General features: G+C 42.3%; 1 protein-coding gene across 2 annotated transcripts in view; it reads right to left on the minus strand.

Annotated features, from left to right (window-relative positions):
* Positions 1-22,986, minus strand: part of LOC122799721 (protein bicaudal C homolog 1-like) — a 1,306,264-nt gene that overhangs the window by 807,970 nt on the left and 475,308 nt on the right. For both annotated transcript variants that reach the window (XM_044068975.1, XM_044068974.1), the window contains exon 8: positions 20,842-21,090. In XM_044068975.1, the coding sequence (XP_043924910.1) occupies positions 20,842-21,090 (249 nt within the window). The remainder of the gene's footprint in view (positions 1-20,841; positions 21,091-22,986) is intronic.

A 22,986-nucleotide genomic window follows, 5' to 3' on the forward strand; every position in this document is an offset into this window, starting at 1 on the left:
TCGCTGTATTTTCTACTACACTAAAATGTATGCATTGTTGCTTAAATGTTTAACCTTGTTTTAATTGTGGAGCTTTTCTCCCCGGGCCTCCACTGAAAATGGAAATTATCCAGCTGGACTAGCCCGGTCAACAAATGTAAAATAAAATAAATAAATAAAATAAAATAAATATTCTGGTATAAAGTGCTAACAGTGATACAGCAAACATAGCGAATTAGAATGATTAAGAAGAACAAATCACTAAAATGCACTTACAATATGCTGTAAAATGCAACAAAACTACACAAGAGACTCATATGAATTTGCTAAAGATTATTACTTCATATAACTTGGATAGGTTCATTCTGTAAAATATTCAGAATGCACACTGGTTGTGGTCAAAATTCATCCATTTATTGCTTTACCCTGGACAAGAAACTAACAAAAGAGGCATATGGTGCTATGTAATATAGACTTAAACTTTCAAATCACCTTTTATTTTTGTGGAGTTATGAGAGACTGTCCCAATTCTTTCAAATGAGAAAGATCAGAAAAGAAATGGGCTTTCGTTCCATTAGTCTTCACAGTAAAAGAATGAGCAACCTACTTCTGCTATTAGTAACCAGTTCACAGGAGGGCTAGCGCCATTATGCCTTAGTCATCCTCCAGTGCCAAAAAGACTTTCATAGAGGCAATTGAAAACAACTGCCTAATAACTTCCTTCCAGGGCCAAGACTCCTGCTTTCCCCTGTCAACCAAGAAGGTCAGTCCGAAATAGACTATCCAGAAGAAAGCTCAGTGGAGACCTAGAAATGCCTGCAAACTTGCCTGTGGACTTTCACTAGTTTTTAGAAACCCTGCAGCAATGGTGTCTTACTTGTCATGTGGCAGTAACCTTTCCTGTTGTCAGGACTAGAAATAAAAGAATGGGATATATTTTGTGCAGGATGCTTCCCCTGTGAAAAGGTAACCCAGCCTCTGCAGAAAAACTTTACAGTTTCCCTTACAGGACCAAAGTACTCCATTTTTATAGCAGAGAACTCTGATCTTTAAGTGCACTCACCTCCTTTCCATGTGTTTTTTGCAAATTTTTGAAAAATTTGTACATATTGGCCATCCAAAACAAAATGCTTCCCCTCCTGGCTTCCCATCCCTCACCACATCAAAAAGCCAAACGTTATCAATAAAGTTCAAAAATTTCACAATCATTTATCTAGGTGGGTAGCTATTCATACAAGGGAGCTTCAGATTCCTGTGGGCCATCTCTAGCAGCACACAAGAAGCACCTCCTATAAGCTTTGGGAGATGATCCTGAAGGTACCGTTCAGCACCCTCTCTTTCCATTTTTCTTTCAAGCCAGCAAGCCTTTTATTTATTTCTTCACTGATGATGTTCTGTTTCATCAAGCTTTGATTCTAAAACTCTGACACAAGTCTCCTGAGATTGATGTTATGCCTAGGCCTCTTGCAAACGGGACTTTGTTGTCTTCACTGTTGAGGTTAACTTTGTTCCTCTTCTCCAGTGATTCCTCCAGCAATTGTGTCACCATTAATGAAAGTGCATCAATTTTCTCATGTAAGTAATTTATTGAGTCAGCATTAGGGACTTTCTCATGAGCTGGGAGGCCTGTAAACACCACTGAGCTTCCATTACGTCTGAATCCCAGAACACTCTTGCTGTTAACCATTCAGTACTTAAACATGGTTCTCACACTTAATTCAACCCTATACTACAACAGGTACCTTAAGATCTAGTCACCAAAACCTCTTAAATGTCATTAAATACAACAATGATTCTGGGGAATTTCTCTTTGGTTACTCTATTTCTAAAGGTTGGAATACTCTACTTAGCCACTGAGCATCTAAATAGCTCTGCTACACAATTTAAACAACTCTTGAAAACACACTATATGAACAACTGGTTATGCTCCTGTTACTCCCCAGGGTAAGCATGTATTTAACATTCCATCATACAACCAATAGGCGTCATACAAAATCCTGCAATATCTACAGAACTAACCCTTTTGTATCTTGCACTGATCCAATAATCACTACTTTAATTTGCTCCCCCCCAGTCATTATGCTCACTACCAACTTATTTTCTATTCTCCCACTCATAGTGTCAATACTCTGTTATGCTGTTTCACCTTTTTACTTAGTAACAAGTTGACTACCTTCAACATCTGACACAGGTACAATATGTGAATTCTATATTAATCCCATTTAAAGTATTGTTACGAGTGACCCATTTACAAAGTGTGATTTCTATATTAATCCCATTGATAGTATTCTTATGAATGTATATTATTTTTCCTATGTACTGCATGCTATTATGAGTTGTGTGCTTCTTCTTGACTAATATATGTTATCTGGAGCTGATTACTATGTACTGCTTACTAGTCTTAGATTAAGTTTTGTTTGTTTCTTCCTGATTGATGTATGTAAACTGGAGCTTTTCTCCATAATACTCCACTGAAAATGGGCCTGTGTCCAGTTGGACTATCCCGGTAAACAAATGTAAAAAAATAAATAAAATAACTAAATGCTGCAAACTTATGACACTGCATGACCTGAGACAGCTGAATGATTCTGATATCATAGGTTCATAGGTTCATAGGTTCATACTAGGCTATCTGCCCTGGGGCAATTATAAGCCTAGCCTGATTCTGTATGGCTTACGCCACCCCTTGATTTGAGTATACTGTGCCCTTTTTAAGGTTTAGTTTACTGTGCCTCTGTCTAATAGTGACACGGGAGTAATCCCTGGGACAAACCTACGATCCCCCATCCACTTATCGAGATTCTACTTGAAGAGATTCAGTGAGGTGCTCTGCCTCACATGAACTGGAATTCTATTCCAGAGCGAAGGGAGCCTCTGGGTTATGAACCTGTCCCTCCAGCAAGTTCTGTTTATTTCTGTGCTGAGGTTCAAGTCCCTCAAGCGTGTGGCTCTAAGGGATTTAGATTTACTGAGGTGGAGCATGTCCATTAATTCTGGATTTGACATAGCTTTGTATGTCAGGCATAGATCGCCTCGAAGTAGGCGGTATGCAACTGAGTAGAGTTGGAGTTTTTTAACCGAGCAGCATATGGCATCTGTTTGAGACCCTTGATCCTCTTGGTGAGATACTTTTGGGGTCTTTCTAATTGCTGCAGGTGTCGGGTAAGGTACATCCCAAAAGGGGCATTGTATTCTATGATGGGCCTGATAAGGGATGAATAAAGGGGCACTATTACCTCTCTTGATCTAGATGTGAAACCCTTCGTGATGAGGTGGGCTATGTAGAAGGTCTTTCTAACCACTTTGGCAATGTGGTTTTCAAAGGAGAGATTGCTATCAACTTGGGTCCCCAGGTCCCTAATAACTTTCTCTGTACTTAATGGGTTTCCGCCTATGTGGTAATTTGTGGGCACATTGTTTTTGCCAAAGGGTATGACTATACATTTTTGGCATTTAGCTTTAAACCATGGCGCTGGCACCAGTTATCTGTCTCTGTGAGACCTTTTTGAAGGATGTTTGTGTCAGCTGGAGAGTTGATTATGGCGCCCAGTTTGCAGTCATCTGCGAACTTGGTGAGCCATAGTCCTCCCACGTTTGCCTGTACCTCGGAAAAGTATATACCGAACAAGAGTGGTCCCAGGACAGAACCCTGTGGGACACCACTTGTAACCGGTTTCGAGTCTGACATGGCTCCAGCAACTCTCACTCTGTGGGTTCTGTCTTTGAGCCAGTTTGCGACTCATCTTGTGACATAGGGGTTTATATTTAAGCTGGATAGCTTATCTATGATGCCCGAGTGGGGTATTGTGTCAAATGCCTTTGCAAGGTCCAGATAGGCTGTGTGGACTACATTCCGTTCATCTATGGCTTTGGTGACTGTTTCAAAGAAGTCAACCAGGTTCAAAAGGCAGGATCTGCCCTTGACAAAGCCGAACTGGGTAGGATCTTGTGTCTGTAGGTCCCCAATGTCTTTGTTTATGAGCTCCATGATGATCCTCTCCATAGCCTTGCAGACTAAGCTAGTCAGGCTTATGGGGCGATAGTTTCCAAGGTCTGTAGAGGCTCCACCTTTGTGAAGTGGGACCACTGTTGCTGTACGCCATTCTGTGGGCACATATCCTGTAGTGAGGCTGAGATTGTATAGCTGTTTTATTTGAGGGATTAGTTCCTCTTGTAGTTCATGTAGGACGCAACCTGGGATGCCATCTGGTCCCATGGAAGCAGTGTTTTTGCTTTGGAGAGGGCAGCCTTCACCTGAGCATCTGAGATGTTTGGGAGGCAGCCCTCTGCCGGGATAGATACTTGCTCTTTGGGGAGGGGGGGAAGAAGTTTGCGCTGAACCTGTCTGCCAGGATATTGGCGATGTCTGTGGGTTCAGTGTATTTTTTGTCGTTTAGAATCAACTCAGAACAAGTCTGGGAGTTGCATCCCAGGTTTCTAACATAACTGAAAAAAGCCTTATGATTGTCTTTGGTGTCCTGTGCAATTTTTCTCTCGAAGCTGGCCTTGGAGGATTTTATGAGGGATCGTAATTTTTTGCTAGTACTGATCAGAGATGCCTTCCCTATTAGGGATTTTGCTCTATCATGTAGTAGCTTCCTCCTTCTGTTGTACAGTTTATTTATGGCAGGGGTCCACCAGACTGGACGCCTGCCTTTGGATGATTGGGTCTTGGTTTTGTTTGGGATAGCATGATCCATGCATTCCTGGAGATGTCCGTAGAATGCATTTATATAGGATTCTGCAGTTTGGGCTGTAGTTTCCACTATGAAGGATTCCACTTCGGTTTTGATGTGAGAAGTTCGCTTTTGAGAAGTTTTTCACTGTGGTTTTCTGGGCTGGGGGTGGGGTCGGGATGTGGACATCCAGTGAAATTAATTTATGGTCTGATCTTACCAATGAGGGATATACTTCTGGTGTGGAGCATAGAGTCCCCATGTTGGTAATGATCAGGTCTAGTATGTTGTCCCCTCTTGTGGGAGTGGTGACTAGTTGTTCCATAGCATTTGAGTTTATAATTTCCAGGAATATTTGGGCTAAGGTGCTGGGGCTTGAGTAGTGCTCCCAGTCAATGTTTGGGTAGTTGAAGTCGCCCAATATAATGGTGTTCGGAGAGATCTTAATGTTCTCCAATGTTTTCAGGAAAGCCGAATGGGATGCCTGACTTTGAGAGGGTGGTCTGTAGGATGCTATAAACTGAAAAGCAGTCTTGCCCACTGTTAGTTGCACATGGATGGTCTCCGATACTTCGTGCAATGCCACTAACCTGGAGGTGTGGATATCCTTGATAAATATGGAAACTCCCTCTCCTTTTGTGGTTCGGTCCGGGTTTTGGGGCCGAAAAGCATGATACGAGGTATAGCCTGGTAGTGCTGGGGTGCTCTCTGGAGCCTTGAACCAGGTTTCTGTCACTGCACAGATATCGATGTTCTCCATACTGAGGAGAGCTTCGAGTGCATGCATCTTGAGGTTGGCATTTAGCAGCATTACCCTTAATTTCCTGTTCCTTGTGCTGTCTATGGGGGTGGGTTTGACTTTTGAGCCTTGCCTAAAAAAGGCACTATGGGGGTGGCAAGAGCCTTTGCCAATATCCAAAAGCCCAGTGGTGACAGGTGCAAGCCGTCCCTAGCAAAGCAACGTGGCTTGTCGAGCATGTCATCCCAGGCTGACAGACACTGGATCCCCTTTGAATGACACCAAAATTTTAGCCAATTGTTAAAATCGATCATTTTGTCTTTGTACTGTGGCATCATTCTAGGTGAGGGTAAGATGCTGCTCAAGGTCAGGGTCATACCAACCTGGACTACATGCTCAGAGAGCTCCTCTATGTCTCTTTTCATGTAGTCCAAGGAGGTACGTCTCAGGTCATTCACACCAGCATGTACAATGACTGAGTCATATTTGTATTTGCTTTGGAGTGACCTGAGTGCTTGCGTTATGTGTCGGATCCTAGCACCCGACAGGCAGCTCACCGTGACCTTCTCTTTATTCAGCCTGGTGAGCGGGACGTCAGTGTGTCTGACAATAGAGTCACCTATAACAAGAGTATCAGGTGTATTATTCAGCCTTAAGGGCTGTGGCTGCTTGGCACACTGACTTTGTGGGTTATGTGTTGTGTGCGTTTTGTTTTGAGGTAGCGTTTGCTTGGATGTCTGCTTTGGAGGTCTCTGTTGCTTAGGTAGATTTTTATTTAGAGCCTCCGAGTATGTTTTTGTGTATTTATGTGTTTGGTTCGCTGATGTGGTGGGACTATGTGATACTGGAATTGTGTTGTGTGAGGTTACCTTCTCCTCCTGACTGGTTACACCAGTTTTGAGATGAGAGAGCTCAGCCTCCAGTTTGGCTAAATAGTTGCATCTCTCACATATATTTGAACCTGTTTGTAGGAGGAGAGGGTTGTTCGTGTACATGAGACAGTTGTAACATTGCCTCAAGATTCCCAGATTCACCAGCTTAACTGGAGAGGAAACCATTGACTGACCTTTGGACATGCTAGAGTAACAGGGAAACTGAATTTAAGACGGACCAATAGAGGACAGGGTAATCGTAGAGAGTATAAGAGTAAGTAGTGCTTATGGTTTAATAGTGCTAACTTGTAGGATTACTTAATTGGACCAGTGAAGGGCCTTAGAATGAGAATATGGTGTTTAAATTGAAAGATATAGCAGTTCTAAGGGAAAAAGTGCCTGGCTTAGACAGCTACAGAAGTAGACTGCCATACCCGCTGCCCTCCACCTCCACTTTCTTCTTGTACTTACAGTAGTTCTCTTGCTGGCATCCATGGATGCCATAAATGGCTCTGCAATAAGGCTCTTTATAAGTATCTTAAGGAATTCCTCACCCTGTAAAAACAGACAGGGTTCCTAGGAGCAGGAGGTTCTGATCTGGTAGCAAAGATAAGTTACAAAATGTATCAGCCAAAGTATCAATTACTGGAGGAATGACCAAGATCTTAGGATGTTGTAGGTCTCAGAGTCCCCTGTATATAACTTGAGCCAGGGTGAATTTCTTTGCCTTCAATTTGAAATCGTCCTTAATCCTGCGAAGAGTATCGCCAAATGAGATATCCTGCAGTAGAGATGGTCACATGATCTACATAGACTAATTTGCCTTCCTCTGAATCAGAGGATTCTAAATACTTTGAAGGGGAGAGACATCTTCTTTTGAAGGGGAGAGTCCCTAACACTGATCCCCTTTCACTTGATGGCTGGGCATTTTTTAAGAAAAAGGGAAAATTCTGAGGCAGCTTTACTAAGTCTTGAGAGGAAGCCTTGTGTAGTGTATAGAAAAGAGATGCTAAGGTAAGATTGCAGATGTTTACTTATACTTAGCTATCTTGACCCTAGATTTAGGGACTGAGACTACTTTGGAGATCTCAGTACATGGTCAGCAGTCAAGACCTCACTGTAAGAAGCAATGACCTCTTAAATAACAAGGACCAAGTGGACTCTGCCCTAGTCCTTACTTATAAAAACAGAAGCATAAGAACTAGATGCCTGTGGAGAGGCATACAGACTGACCAACACCTGAAGGGATTCAGTTTGTGAGGACATGTCATCGGCTCCAAAAAGACCATGCCAGATGTCTCAGAGGAAGTAGACAGTGAGGGGATGGGCTCTGAAAGCCCCTCATAAAACCTGGTGTCTTTAGTCCTAGGGTGACCTTCAGACTCTGGTGGGATGAAATCAGTCTCCAAATACTCCTTTTATTTTGGACACTTCTCTAAAAGTGCCTTATTTCCAGAAGGGGTACTAGTAGAAGACTTGTTTAATGAAATAGTGGTCTTAGGCCAAGCAAGTCACTTTTTCTGAATTAAGTACTTGTTTGGTTTGACTTGTTCTTAGGTTGGAGAGAGAAGGAATTTATTCCTACCTTCCTTCTTAAAACTCTAAAAATGTAAGGTACATTTCTGTGGGGGGGGGAAATAGAAAGTGCAACACATGAAAATTGTACTGTATTTCTTTTTTTTCTGGTTGCTTGAGTTCTGGTTAACTGAGAGTTTACTGTACTAGGAAAGTAACAGAAGTGCAGCAATGAAATATGGTAATATATTTTCCTCAACAGGGTACCTATTTCAAAATCTGGAAGCCAGGCCAATTGACAGACTGCTGCCTTGAAACAGAACATCAATCATTACAAGTAGTCCATTAAGACAGACTGATGTCCTAATGTCACTGGGGACAGCATCTGCCGCTGCTGAAAGGGAAATGCTGCCAAGCTCTGGAAGTCAGGTCAGTCATCACAGTGAAGCATATGATGAATATCTTCAACAGCAGCTTCAGGCCTTTTCCAGCCCTAGCATCATACTGGCCCATTCCCTCTACCTCTGGGGCAGCAGCTGGCTGATATGTTCCCCAGCCAGGTGAAGAGCTCTATGGTACATTCGCTTTCTGACTGAAGCCCATTAGCCCATTCATTCTCTCTACTGAGCAATACTCAGAAACCAGGCAGGGCTTATTTACATGAAGGTCCTACCTTCCCATAGTGGACAGTGGGTAAGTCATAGTTACCCATGCCCTGGGATACTTACCCTGGCTCATGAGTGATATAAGCCACTCACCCTGATAGCTGCTGCCAGCAATAGGCCAGCACTGTTGCTGGAGTCTGCGATGCAGCAAATCATACTCCTGCCCCTATGGCTAGTCAGACATCAACTGCCACTCCCTTCCACCTTTTCCTGCTTGCCTCCCCCAGTGCTTGAGCTACAAAATGAACTTGGGGTCATCTGGTGCCATGGACCCAAGTTTGCAACATCCACTATTTTTTTTTAAGTCTTTATTGGATTTTCAATTTGTAAAATAATCACATTTACAGTCAGAGTTTTGTGAACCTAATAAATTAAAAAAATTCAACTGCACCTCACACACAAACATCCACTGTTTTTGAAACATTCAGAAGCTATCTTAATGACCTACTTAAAGTTGCAGTCTGTGTCTGTTCCATTCCCCACTAACACATTAAGCTAAAGTTTCTGATAGAGCTCCAATATTGCCTTTATTATTGTGGGCTTACCCGACTGGCCTGTGGGCATATCTAGTTTAAAACTTGTTTTTTCTACTTCTCTATAAGGCTTGTAGTTGCATCGCACAGCGCCGGTTGGTCATGCTCCATATACACACAGTCACTAGAATTTGTACTTTCCCTGTATAAACTACCTCTGGAATTGTCTACAGTCCTGCGCTACTCAAGCAGCAGCTAGTCTGTGACCTAAGCAGCACTGCCGCATTTAGTTATCTCAAGATTACATTATTACAGCTCTGAAAACTATAGCTGTTCAGAGAGCAACTGGTTTGCATGCTGGGAAGCATAAATGGCTAGGTTAGCTGTAGATTACACTAAGCACCCATTCCTTGTCCCATTGCAAACACCCCCACACATTATTTTTCTTTGCACATGTTAAGGACCTGCATCCATGGATAAGCACTTTCCTGGTATCTCTGCATCCAGCTTGGCGGACATGGGTATCCTGAAGCAATCTACTAATTGCCTTATGTACATTGACAACCACTTAATTCTTGAACAGACAAATACAGTATGTGAGAGATGTAGTTACACAATGCCACCGGAGGTAAGACTCTGACATACAGACACAAAAAATGCCAAACAGTTTATCAGCAGCACACACACAACACTCCTCACACTTACAAAGGACCAGACACACAGACCCACATATGCCGGGGTGCTCACATTTGCCTAATCCAAACCTCAAAGGCCTCTCAGACACAGTCCTTAGAAACTCTGCATGCACACAAAACAAGCCAACTTCCAAGCCTACAAGGTGTAAAACTGCACAACCCAATATTTTGGTCATAGGAGACTCTATTATGTGACACACTGATGTCTCTCTCACCAGAATGGATAAGGAGAAGGTTAAAATTAGTTGTGTCAGGGTCCAGGATTCACCAGATCATGCAAGCACTCTGGTCACTAAATCCAAAGTATCAGTATGGCTCAGTCATAGTCCATGTGAGAATAAATGACCTGAGATGTACCTTCATGGACATATAGGTTCATAGGTTCATACTAGGCTATCTGCCCTAGGGCATTTATAAGCCTAGCCAGAGTGTGTTTGGCTTTCGCCACCCATTTTAAATTAATTTTGCTATGCCCTTTTTCGAGGTTAGTATACTGTGCCTCTGTCTAACAGAAGTGATACCCGGGGTAAACCTATTATCTCCCATCCACTCATCAATATTCCTCTTGAAGAGAGTCAATGAGGGACTCTGCCTAACCTGGACTGGGATTTTATTCCAGAGTGAAGGGAGCCTCTGGGTTATGAATCTGTCCCTCCAGCATGTCCTATTTATTTCAGTGCTGAGGTTCAAGTCTCTCGAGCACGTAGCTCGATGGGATTTGGATTTTCTGAGGTGCAGCATGTCCATTAATTCCGGGTTGGACATGGCTTTATACGTCAGGCACAGATCGCCTCTGAGCAGGCGGTATGCCACTGAGTAGAGCTGGAGTTTCTTTAACCGGGCAGCATATGGCATCTGTTTGAGCCCTATGATCCTCTTGGTGAGGTACTTTTGGGGTCTTTCCAGTTGCTGCAGGTGTCTGTTAAGGTACATCCCAAAAGGGGCATTGTACTCAATTATGGGCCTGATGAGGGATGAGTAAAGAGACATGATGACCTCCCCTGATATAGATGTGAATCCTTTCATGATTAGGTGGGCTATATAAAATGTTTTTCTAACCACTTTGGCCACGTGGTTGTCAAATGAGAGATTGCTATCAACTTGGGTCCCCAGGTCCCTAATTACTTCTTCTGTACTTAATGGATTACCCCCTATGTGGTAATTTGTGGGCACTTTGTTTTTGCCAAAGGGGATGACTATACACTTTCTGGTATTTAGCTTGAGGCCATGGCTCTGGCACCAGTTGTCTGTTTCTATGAGGCCCTTTTGGAGGATGCTTGTGTTGGCTGGAGAGTTGATTATGGCGCCCAGTTTGCAGTCATCTGCGAACTTAGTCAGCCACAGTCCTTCTGTGTTGGCCTGTACCTCCGAGAAATATATACCGAACAAGAGAGATCCCAGGACTGAGCCTTGGGGGACGCCACTTGTAACTGGTTTGGAGTCTGACATGGCTCCAGCAATTCTAACCATGTGGGTTCTGTCCATGAGGCAGTTTGCAACCCATCTAGTGACATAGGGGTTTATATTTAAGCTGGTGAGCTTATCTATAATGCCCAAGTGGGGTATTGTATCGAAGGCTTTTGCGAGGTCCAGGTAGGCTGTATGGACCACCTTCCCCTCGTCAATGGCCTTGGTGACTGTTTCAAAGAAATCAACCAGGTTTAAGAGGCAGGATCTGCCCTTAACAAAGCCGAACTGGGTAGGATCCAGTGTCTGTAGGTCCCCAATATCTTTATTTATGAGGTTCATGATGATCCTTTCCACAGCTTTGCAGACCAAGCTAGTCAGGCTTATGGGACGATAGTTTCCAGGATCCGTTGAGGCACCACCTTTGTGGAGAGGGACCACTGTTGCTGTACGCCACTCTTTGGGTACATATCCTGTAGTAAGGCTGAGATTGAACAGTAGTTTTATGTTTGGGTTTAGCTCTTCTTGGAGTTCATGTAGGACGCAGCCCGGGACACCGTCTGGTCCCATTGATGCTGTGTTTTTTGCTTTGGAGAGGGCAGCGCTTACCTGAGCATCTGAGATGTCAGGGGGGCAGCACTCTGCTGGGATAAATATTTGCCCTTTTGGTGGGGGGGGGGGGGATGTTTGCGCTGAACCTGTCAACTAGGATGTTGGCAATGTCTGTGGGTTTGGTGTATTTTTTGTCATTTTGGACTAATTCTGAGCATATCTGGGAATTCCCACCCAGGTTCCTAGCATAACTAAAGAAAGCCTTGTGATTATCCTTAGTGTCCTGTGCAATTTTTCTCTCGAAGCTGGCCTTAGACGATTTTATGAGTGCCCGTAGTTTTTTGCTAATACTGATCAGAGATGCCTTCCCTTTTTGGGATTTTGCTCTATCATGTAGTAGCTTCCTCCTTCTATTGTATAGTTTGTTTATGGCTGGGGTCCACCAGACAGGACGTCTGCCTTTGGAGGATTGGGTCTTGGTTTTATTTGGGATTGCATGATTCATGCATTCCTGAAGGTGTTCATATAATGCGTTTATAAAGGATTCTGCGGTCTGGGCCATATTTTTCACAGGCCCGGGGGCTTTGAAGGATTCCACCTCGGTTTTGAGGAGTGTGAAATTTGCTTTAGAGAAGTTTTTCACTGTGGTTTTCAGGGCAGGGGGTGGAGTCAGGATGTGAATATCCAGTGAGATTAGTTTATGGTCTGATCTTACCAGTGAGGGATACACTTCTGGTCTGGAGCATAGAGTCCCCATGTTGGTGATGATCAGGTCCAGTATGTTTTCCCCTCTTGTGGGAGTGGTAACAAGTTGTTCCATAGCATTTGCGTTTATAAATTCTAGGAACCTTTGGGCTAAGGTGTTGGAGCTAGAGTAATGCTCCCAGTCTATGTTTGGGTAGTTGAAGTCACCCAATATAATGGTGTTTGGAGAGACCTTCATATTTTCCAGTGTTCTCAGGAAGGCCAAATGGGGTTCCTTGGTTTGGGAGGGTGGTCTGTAGCAGGCTATAAACTGGAAGGCAGTTTTACCCACTGTTAGTTGCACATGGATAGTCTCTGATGCTTCGTGCTGTGCCACCAACCTGGAGGTGTGGGTATCTTTGACGAATATTGATACTCCCCCTCCTTTTGTAGTATGGTCCAAGTTTTGGGGCCGAAAAGCATGGTATGAGGTATAACGTGGTAGTGCTGGGGTGCTCCTTGAACCAGGTTTCTGTTACTGCACAGATATCGATGTTCTCCATGCTAAGGAGAGTTTTGAGTGCGTGCATCTTGAGGTTTAGACTTCTGGCATTAAGTAGCATTACTCTTAGTTTCTTATCCCTTGTGATACCTATGGAGGTGGGTTTGTCTTTTGATCCTTGCCTAAAAAAGGCACTATGGGGGTAGCAAGAGCCTTTGCCGATATCCGAAAGCCCAGGGGTGACAGGTGCAAGCCATCCCTAGCGAAGCATCGTGGCTTGTCGAGCATGTCATCCCAGGCTGACAGGCATTGGAACCCCTTTGAATGACACCAATACTTAAGCCAGTTGTTGAGATTGATCATCTTGTCTTCATATTGTGGCATCATTCTTGGTGAGGGTAAGATGCTACTCAAGGTCAGGGTCATACCAGCCTGGACTACATGCTCAGAGAGCTCCTCTATGTCTCTCTTCATGTAGTCCAGAGAGGTACGTCTCAGGTCATTCACACCAGCATGGACAATGACTGAGTCATATTTGTACTTGCCTTGGAGTGACATGAGTGCTTGTGTTATGTGGCGGATCCTAGCGCCCGACAGGCAGCTCACCATGACCTTCTCCTTGTTCAGCCTGGTGAGCGGGACGACAGTGTGCCTGACAATAGAGTCACCTATTACAAGTGTATCAGGTGTGTTGTTTAGCCTTAAGGGCTGTGACTGTTCGGCACACTGGCTTTGTGAGCTATGTGTTGCACGAGTTTTGTTTTGGGGTAGCGGTTGCTTGGGTGTCTGCTTTGGAGATCTCTGCTGCTTAGGCAGATTTTTATTTAGAGCCTCCGAGTATGTTTTTGTGTGTTTATGTGTTTGGTTTGCTGTCGTGGTAGGTCTGTGTGAGATTGGAATTGTAGTGAGTGTGGTTTCCTTCTCCTCCTGACTGGTTTCGCCAGTACTGAGTTGAGAGAGCTTAGCCTCCAGTACGGCTATATGGTTGCATCTCTCACATGTGTTGGAATTTGTTGGGAGGAGGAGAGGGTTGTCTGTGTACATGAGGCAGTTGTAACATTGCCTCAAGATTCTGAGATTCACCAGCTGGACCGGAGAGGAGATTGACAACTGACTTTTGGACATGCTAGAATAGTATTGGGAATTCCTTTATAATTGAAAAAAAAGGGCCAATGGGGAACGACGTACTCAAGGGGAGTTTGTGAGGGTGTAGTGCTTTTAATATTTTAGTGCTGACTTATATAATTGCTTTAGTGAGCAAGCGTCAGGTAACTTAAATGCAATGTGTTTCAGGTAACTTAAATGCAAAAACGACAAACAGTAACTTTCTTTCAAGTGAAACAAGGAAATAAGTACAGTAAGCAATGCAGATATCACTAGGGATCCACAGAAGCACTGAAAAGCCGTGTTTTAGGTGGAATTAGCGTTTCGGGGAAATAACAAGCAAACAAACAAGCAGCATACAAATAAAGCTAGATTCAGCAGGCCTGGATCTAGTCTATGCTACAGCAAACAAGGTGTACCAATTTCAGTAAGAAACAGTTCAAATATGCAGGCACTATAAGCCTTTAACCAAAAATTCCCAGCTCAGAAGGGTAGAGTCCAGCCTCTCCTCCCACAAGAGTGCAGACCACGAACCTTCTTAATGTAAAATAACTATCCTGAAGCCCAAGTGCTTAAACCAGAACTAATACACTTTTAGAATAACAGACACTGAGCCCTCAATCAGCAGTTTACAACTTAGAAGGATGTAAGCTACCTGTCCTGCCACCACAGTGCAGGCCACAAACCTTCCTAATGTAAAACAACTGGTCTGAAGCCCAAGTGCTTAATCCAAAAGACTTAGAATGATAGCTACACTTTAATTAAGTTACTACCAAGCAGTAATAAATACAATTGAATACTTTAGAGAATGCCTGGATTAGTGCTCAAGTTATACAAATTATATGAAGAGAAGCATGACTGAGCTCTCAATAGTATGTGTCACAGGCAGATATGAGCCTAGCATTGAGCAGCATTCTACCATCTCCAAAGATGATTCTGCAATAACAACAGAAATGATTAACTTTTAACAACTGGCTTAGCTACTGGTGTAATTCCAAAGGGGTCCAGTATTTGTCAGCTTGGGAGAACATGATTAACAGGCTATGATGGTTTGTGAGGGATGGTCTTCACCTGTCAGCACTAGGCTTTTGGACACTGGCCAGTACATTATCCACCCCTATAGTACCTTTTTAGGCATTGCCAAACAGGAAAACTTTCCAACATGGCAAAAACTACTCACGATAAGCTAAAGGTATTACTGCTCAGTGCTAGCAGTCTCAACAAGAGACTACACTCCCTGGAGAATGCTGTTGTCTATACAGTTACTGAAACACAGTTCATAGCCAAGGAAAGCACCTCAGCAGTGCATGGCTATAATGCCTTTCACACGTTTCAATTGCCCACTGCACATAGAGGGAAAAAGGTTGAGCTGTACCCATCTACATAAAGGAATAGCACACCTCAAGACTGGGCAAACAATATGACATGCTTGAGCTACTCCATGTCCAAATAACCATCGAAAAAATCCATTGCCATATTCTTGCTAGTTACAGGTTCCCTCACCATGAACCAGAAAACCCATACATCATACTTGAATTTACTAGAATCACTTACCATTCAGCACAATACCATACTCATGGGTGCTTTCAACGATCTCTCCATTAACTAGAAAGCATACACAACCACTAACATGCAGGCTCAAAGATTTCTAGACTTTGTCAGTGCAAATGCCCTGGAGCTGCTAGTCTTGCACTCCCACTAGGGGTACAAATATCCTAGACCTGCTACTCACAAATATGGGAGATTGTTGCATCACCCCTCCCCAGAGGGTGATGTCCTCGCTGGTTAGATCAAATCACAAAGTGGTCTCCCTTAAAACAAATATAAAACTAGAACACTCACCTAACCCCAAAACCTTTAAGAACTTTTCTAAGGCAAACTACCTTCTATTATGTGATGGCATAGCTAGTTTACAAGCTCCTTGAAACCCAGAAAACACAGAAGCCTATGTGGAGGCATATACAAAAGCCCTGTACGACCATATAAACAACTGCATAAGAACAGCAGTACCAGACCGAAATATGCCTAACAGAAAGCACAAAAACAAGCCACCCTGGTGGACCCCTAGTATAAATAGGTTGTACAACAAAAGAAAGAAGTAAGACAGAATACTCACAGCAGAGCAAAAACTCCCTCATTAATTGAAACAAGCAAAGCAGGGGACTAGTCAAGTCTTCAAAAGCAAATTTTGAGGCAAAAATTGCCTCCCAAGCTAAGAATAACCATAAGGCATTTTTCAGTTATGTCTGTAATTTTAAGAGCAACACCCATCAAAGTGCAAAATTTGTTGTTGACAGCATCACCTATACTCAGCCAGGAGATATAGCAAATCTACTGGCTGACAAAGTCAGCTCAAATTTCAACTCCCCATCACCTCCGGTTACCCCACAAGAAATGTCCTCCACCATTCCTCTATATGTTATTACTAAAGAACAGGTCACCAATGCACTCTCTAAAGCTAAAAACACAGCTTTGATAGGTCCTGATAGTATCGTAGGATGCCTCTTAAATAGCTTGAAACAGGACCTATCAGGTCCACTAGAATTTCTATTTAACCACAGTCTCGAGAATGTCTTTGTCCCTGTGGAGTGGAAGACAGCAACAGTCATCCCTCTGCATAAAGGGGGGTCATCAATATACCTAGGAAATTTCAGACCTATAAGTTTGACAGTTTTATATGCAAGGCCATGGAATAACAATCATTTGCTGATGACTGCAAACTGGGAGCGATCACTGAAGCCCCTAGTGATGTCAATATCCAGCAAGAAGGTCTTAAGCAGACTAATGCCTATTACCAAAGTCATGGTCTTAAACCTAACACAAAAAAATGCATTATCATCCCCTTTGGCAAGGGTGATGTTCCTGGAAACTGCCACATCAATAGCAATACCCTAAGCACACAATCAGTGGAGAGAGACCTGGCCACAGAGGCGGACAGCAACCTTAACTGCGATATAAATGTCTTCACAGTGGTAAGAAGTGCATTTTATACTGCTCATCTCATAAATAAGGGCATTGCATCCAGAAAAAAAGAGGTTATAACCCCCATGTACTCTTCCCATCTGTACTCTTCTCTCATCAGGCCAATAATAGAGTACAACGCCCCCTTTGGTATGTTCCTTTCCAAACACCTGCAGCAATTTGGAGAGACCACAAAGGTTCCTTACAAAGATAATTCAGGGCCTACAAGATCTGTCTTTTGTGGACAGACTGAAATCATTGTCACTTTAGTCTGTATCATACAGACTGCTCAGAGGCGACCTGTGCCATGCATACAGAGCAATCTCTGACCCAGCTTTAATGGAAATGCTGCACATTCGCAAGTCAAATAGCACATAATTCACTCGCTCAAAGGACCTTAACTTGGTATGTGACATCAACAGAACTTGCTGGAGAGACAGATTTGTCTCACAGAGGTTGCCCCACCTTTGGAACAAGCTTCATATTCATGTTAAACAAAGCCCCACATTGGTCGTACTTAAGCACAATTTGGACGATTGGATGGGTAACTGGAAATTCACCCCGGGGGCTCCAACTATGTCCCTTTTGGACAGGGGCAATAGGTGCTGATTTTAGTGTTTGCTTGATATATGACATGGGTTGAACTTGGTTAGGGTTGCAAAGACCCTAGGGCAGTTAGCCTAGTAACTTCCTATGATCCTATGATCCATAGACCAGATAAATAATGACACAGGAAATCTCCAACACTAGACCTAACCCAGATCATCATTGTCAAGGTCAGGTCATACCTGCTCTATCTGGTGGACTTCTTTAAGAAAGTCACTAGGCCCACGGATGAGGGTAAAATAGTGCATACTGCCTACCTTGACTGGTCTAAGGCACTTGACACAATTCCCCATTTGGGTATTATAGGTAAACTCACAAAACTGGACATAAATCCCTATGTCACCAAATGGATAGCCAAATGTCTCACAGATAGGACACATGTTAGAGTGGGTGAATCCAGATCCAGCAAGAAGTCAGTTACTAATGGTGTGCCACAGGGCTCAGTGCTAGGACCTTTCCCGTTTGAAATATACTTCTCTGAGGTCAAGGCTAATGTAGAAGCTCTTTGGCGGACTAAGTTTTCTGATGACTGCAAGTTTGGGGATATCCCAACAATGTAGATATCCTTCAGAAGGGTCTGACTCAGACAAATGACTGGTGCCAGAGCCATGGCCTAAAACTAAATGAAAAAAATGCATAATCATAACCTCTGGGAAGTCAAATATCCTTGCAGATTACAACATTAATAGCACACCCCTAGGAGTGGACTCAGAGGTGAGAGATCTAGGTACACAGATAGATAGCAGTCCGAACTTTGACTGCCATATGTCCATGGTGGTGAGGACAGTGGTGAGGAAGTCTTTCTATGTGGCACAGCTTATAAGTAAAAACATGGCATCCAGATTCAAGAAGGTTGCACTTGACCAGGCACTTGCAATAGCTGGAGTGGCCTCAGAGGTTCCTTACAAAAAAAAAAAAAAAAAAAAATACAGGGTGCAAACAACATGTCCTGTGCAGATAGACTAAAAGCCCTATCCCTTTACTCTGTATCCCACCAACTACTAAGGGGTGATCTATGCCTAACCTACAAGACACTCACAAATCCAGCCCTGATGGAACTGTGACACATTCATAAGTACAAACTGCACGAGGGTCACCCAATCTACAGACCTAAACCTGATCTGTGACATGAACTAAACATGCCGGAGAGACAAATATGTATCTTAGAGATTACCTCTTCTCTGAAACAGGCTTCCTATTCCTGTAAAGCAGAGCACTTCTCTGACCCTCTTCAAACACGTTTTAGATAAATGGCTGGGTTATTGTAAATTCACTCCTGAGGTGGTGCCCATGTCCCTTATGGACAGGGATGGTCTGTAAAATACCTAGAGGCACAGGCACAAACCTAAGCCACCATCTAGCCCATAGGGATCAAAAATCAAGGTAAAATTCAGATATTAATGGCTAGGCTTGTAAGGGCTTGCCATCTCCTATGAAAGGTAAAATTCAGGTATTAATGGCTAGGCTTGTAAGGGCTTGCAATCTCCTATGGACCTATGAAACTACAAATCCTGAGGAGCATGTGGATGAGCCTTTACAAAGCTCGGAGATATGTTTACCTCAAAACTTGTAGCTACTAGACGGGTTTTATCTGCGTGCCTGCAGATGTTTCTTTTAGGGTACATAACCACCTCATGAAAAGACATTTTTATCCCACATCTTTAATTCTTCATAGGACCCACGCATGGGCAGAACTGGTGGTCAACAGTATCACACACACTGACCCCACAGAAATGGCAAACCTGCTAGTGGACAGGTTTGGTGAAAATGTCACTCCCCTATCCCCTCCTAACTTACAACAAACCCTCCCCCAAACTTCCCTCCCACCTTACATATCTGAAGAACAGGTCCTCAAAGCCCTGTCCAAGGCAAAGAAGCTTCTTATCTGACAACTCTTCCAGTGACTGATTCATCTCATCTGCTAACTCTCACTGGAATCCCACCATGTGAGAGATAATTTATTGCCATCAGAAAAAAAGTTTATTGTCATCAGGGAAAACGTTGAGGATAAGTAAACATGCTTATTAAACCTCTCCATTATCCTTGACTCCTTATCTAGGGGCGAACACTGAGGCTATAAGGGGTCAGACCTTTTTAAGGGTAGCTGCAGTCACAGTGGAATCAGGTTTGGAGTCTCAGGACAGCACATCCATTCCTTGGGAGGTTGGAGGATCGTTCCTAGGCTCCTTTTTCTTGTTTCTTATCAGTCCTTGGGGGTTATAGAACCAAAGATGATGAAGAAACATGGATTAGTACAGCTATCTCAGGATGATGCTGCAGAACCTCTTGACCCTCTTGCCCTGCTATCTGAATGTTTGGAAAGGTGGATGGCTTGAAGATCAGGAAAAGGAAAATATGCAGTAGAACCTGAAGCGACAGGGTGCAGGTAATGAAGAAGGCATATACAGAAAAGTCTGCATTGGCGGTTTCAATATCAACGTTGCTGCAGCACTTTAAACTGAGGACATTGTTCCTTGCAGCCAAAAACTGAAGTCCATTGACAGTGGCATTGACATCGACAAACTCACTGTTGAGTTAAGTCTACGATTTTCAACCTCCAATACTGGGAACCAGCAAATTTGTTGACCCCATGTCTGATGTTGAGGGCCTCAACCCAAAAAGCCTGAAGTCCTATCCCATCTAGATCAACAATGACACCTCCAAGACTGGTGCCAATCCTGACCTTGAAGGGCTTGCCCCAAACCAAAAAAATGAAAAATGGCAACAGCATTGCAAGTAACATTCTTTTATTTTTTTGTTTGTCAAAGTGTTAATCTAACAGGTTGGTAATTGCTTATCTAATTTACATCTCATTGAGTGTCCCAATTAAATTAATGAGTGTTTGCCTGAAAATAACATCATTACAGTCTGCCAGCATGTTAATATCGCTATGAGACATTGAGATGACTACACTCTTGTAGGATGCAATCAGTTAAAAAAAACAAACAACTTTTGCATAGTAAACTGCGTAGATACAGATTTATGTGACCACTCTTTTGTGAAAAAATAAAGGTGACCTTTTACCCTCTGCACATGCTCTTTAAGATGAAGAGGTCACAAAGACATACTACCTATAATGACAACAACATGAAGAGAAACATGTCTCTATACACAAACATTGTCATACATAATGTTAGGGCAGTTAGCTGTGGTTTCACGGGAGGACTGGCTACTTTAGAATTCTATCTGAATGTAAATTAATTAGCACAACAGTTACCTAATAACAACTACAGTGGTTGACATTTAAGGTGAACAGCATGCACCCGTCATGGCAATTTGTCTAAAACTTGGGACATACTGTACAGTTTTGAGCATTATGTCTGAAACACTTCTGAAAACAAAATAACTCCATCTACATTTCATATTTATCAGTTTGCAAGTATATAAGTAAAACATGTGAGCGTTACCTACCGTAAGCTGTTGTTTGGCGGTGCAGACAGACTCCACATTTCCTTGTAGGAGAAGAGTATTTTGATTCTGAAGGCCGTTTAAGTCTGGAAATACTATCTGAGCTTGAGATGCTTGCATGATTTTTAAAATATTTGCGCCGTTCTGACTGAGTAGGATGTGGTATTGCTGTGTTCCAACATCGAGATGTGTAGTGACAGTCACACTTGTGTCAGAACCCACCAAGAGCTCGATGAGAAGCAACGTAGCTTTCTAAAAAATGAACCACAATTACAGACTTGTTAATCACATTCAGTTTTAATTTAAAAGTGCACTATTTATGCTATTATTAGGTTTTATGTTTACAAAATAAGACAGGCTCTAAGTATTGATACATCCCTCTTTAATGCACGTGTAAACGGACGGATATCATATTATACATCTGTATCAATGTCCTTCAGTCTTGCCTGCTAAAAACATGTTGCACTCCCAGAGTACATATGTTAATAAATATTTCCAGTATGGTATAACTTGCAACAAGTAAGTTTACAATGTCAGAGTAAAGATGTCTGAGCCAGGTATGAAGCACATCAATAATCTAGGGTTTGGTAGGACACTTGAATATTAAGCCCTTGTGACTGGGAAGAAGTTGATTGCCAACAAGAAAAGAATATTAAATATACTCCAAGTAGACGTCAAATAATTTTCCTCAAGTAGGTACCAAATATTAAAGGTATGATGGGGAAAAAAACTGAGAACATGTGTTTCGGGATTGTGATGAGTTGGTAGACTTTAAACATTCCTGTCAGAAATATTGGTTAGCAAATGACTGTAACTAAGGAAATTATTTTTTTGAGCTGAGACAAGGCCTTATTAAGTTTAATTCTGTTGACTGACAAAAAAACAACTGTATCTGAAGTACTGAATATTATAAAAGAGATAAAAGAACTGGAAGAGGGATCTTCAGAAAAAGGAAGGAGCAAATTACATACATGTAAATGTAAATTGTGTGATCAATTCATACAGAATAATGTTGCGGAGGAGGAGTGAGGTTTAAGGGAAGGGAGGAATTCAGCAACTTACTGTATGTAATGTTGGACTGGTGACAGTTGCAAAAAAAAAGATGTGTGATGTATAATACATGTATATGGAAAATAGTTATTTAGTTTGTTTTCTTTTCTGTTAATTTGTTACCTAAAGTGATAATTTAATAAAGGTGTTTTAAAAAAAGAAAAGAATATTGTGTAATGGAAAAGGTTAATCAGACCTTCTATCTTTATTAGTCTAGTCTGACAATATGAAACAGGTATGTCAGTTACATTGTTGTCTTCCTTTACCATATCAGGATTAATTCCCTTCACTGATAACATCCCTTTTCCTATTTACTTTACTTATCTCTCATGAAAGTCTATTGCTCTGAGCAGTGGTTGATTATAATAGGGGTGATTTGAGTGGCCACCAGGGGCCCACAACTCCAGGGCACCCATGGCCAGTCAACCAAATAATTTCATTTTAAAACATTTTGATATGTTCAGCTCTGCTAGCTCATTTTAGTTAACTTATGCACTGAGCATATCAGCCATGTATTTATGTTTACTTTTAATAAAAATGCGTTTAATGATCGACATTGTGAGTACTTACCCTTGCATATTCGCACTGCCTTACATTTGCACATGGACAACATGGGCTGATAACACTGTTACCTTGGGAAGTTTTATTTATTGATCTTTTTTTTTAAGTAATACATTTTTTTTAATTAAACAAAATAAATAAATAAATAGCCTGCTACAATATAAAGGTCTGTAGCTTTCTGTTCCTTGCCTTCCCATATTTCATTGGGATGGCAACAAGTAGAAAGCCAGTGAATATTAAATAGTATAGTGAAGAGTTGTGGACGCCCAGTTTGAAAGTTCAGCAACTGGTCAGAGTAACACAAGGTAAATCATTTGTTTTATATCCTGACAGGCAAAAAGTTGCAGCATCGAAAACAGCAGTCACTATATGGGATGAGGGACCTTGTCATTTGCTTAGACATCTGACCAAGGATTAATATATCTTTGTTTGAAATAAGTTGAAATATTTACTTTAAGGCTACAGTTTGTGGGGAAAAAAAAGTTGAAATTGTCCCTGATTTTGCAGAATGTTCCTGACCTGACGCTGATTAAAAAT

Source organism: Protopterus annectens, chromosome 4.part0 (genome assembly GCF_019279795.1).
Source record: "Protopterus annectens isolate FY-2018-M chromosome 4.part0, PAN1.0, whole genome shotgun sequence".
Taxonomy (NCBI): Eukaryota; Metazoa; Chordata; order Ceratodontiformes; family Protopteridae; genus Protopterus; species Protopterus annectens.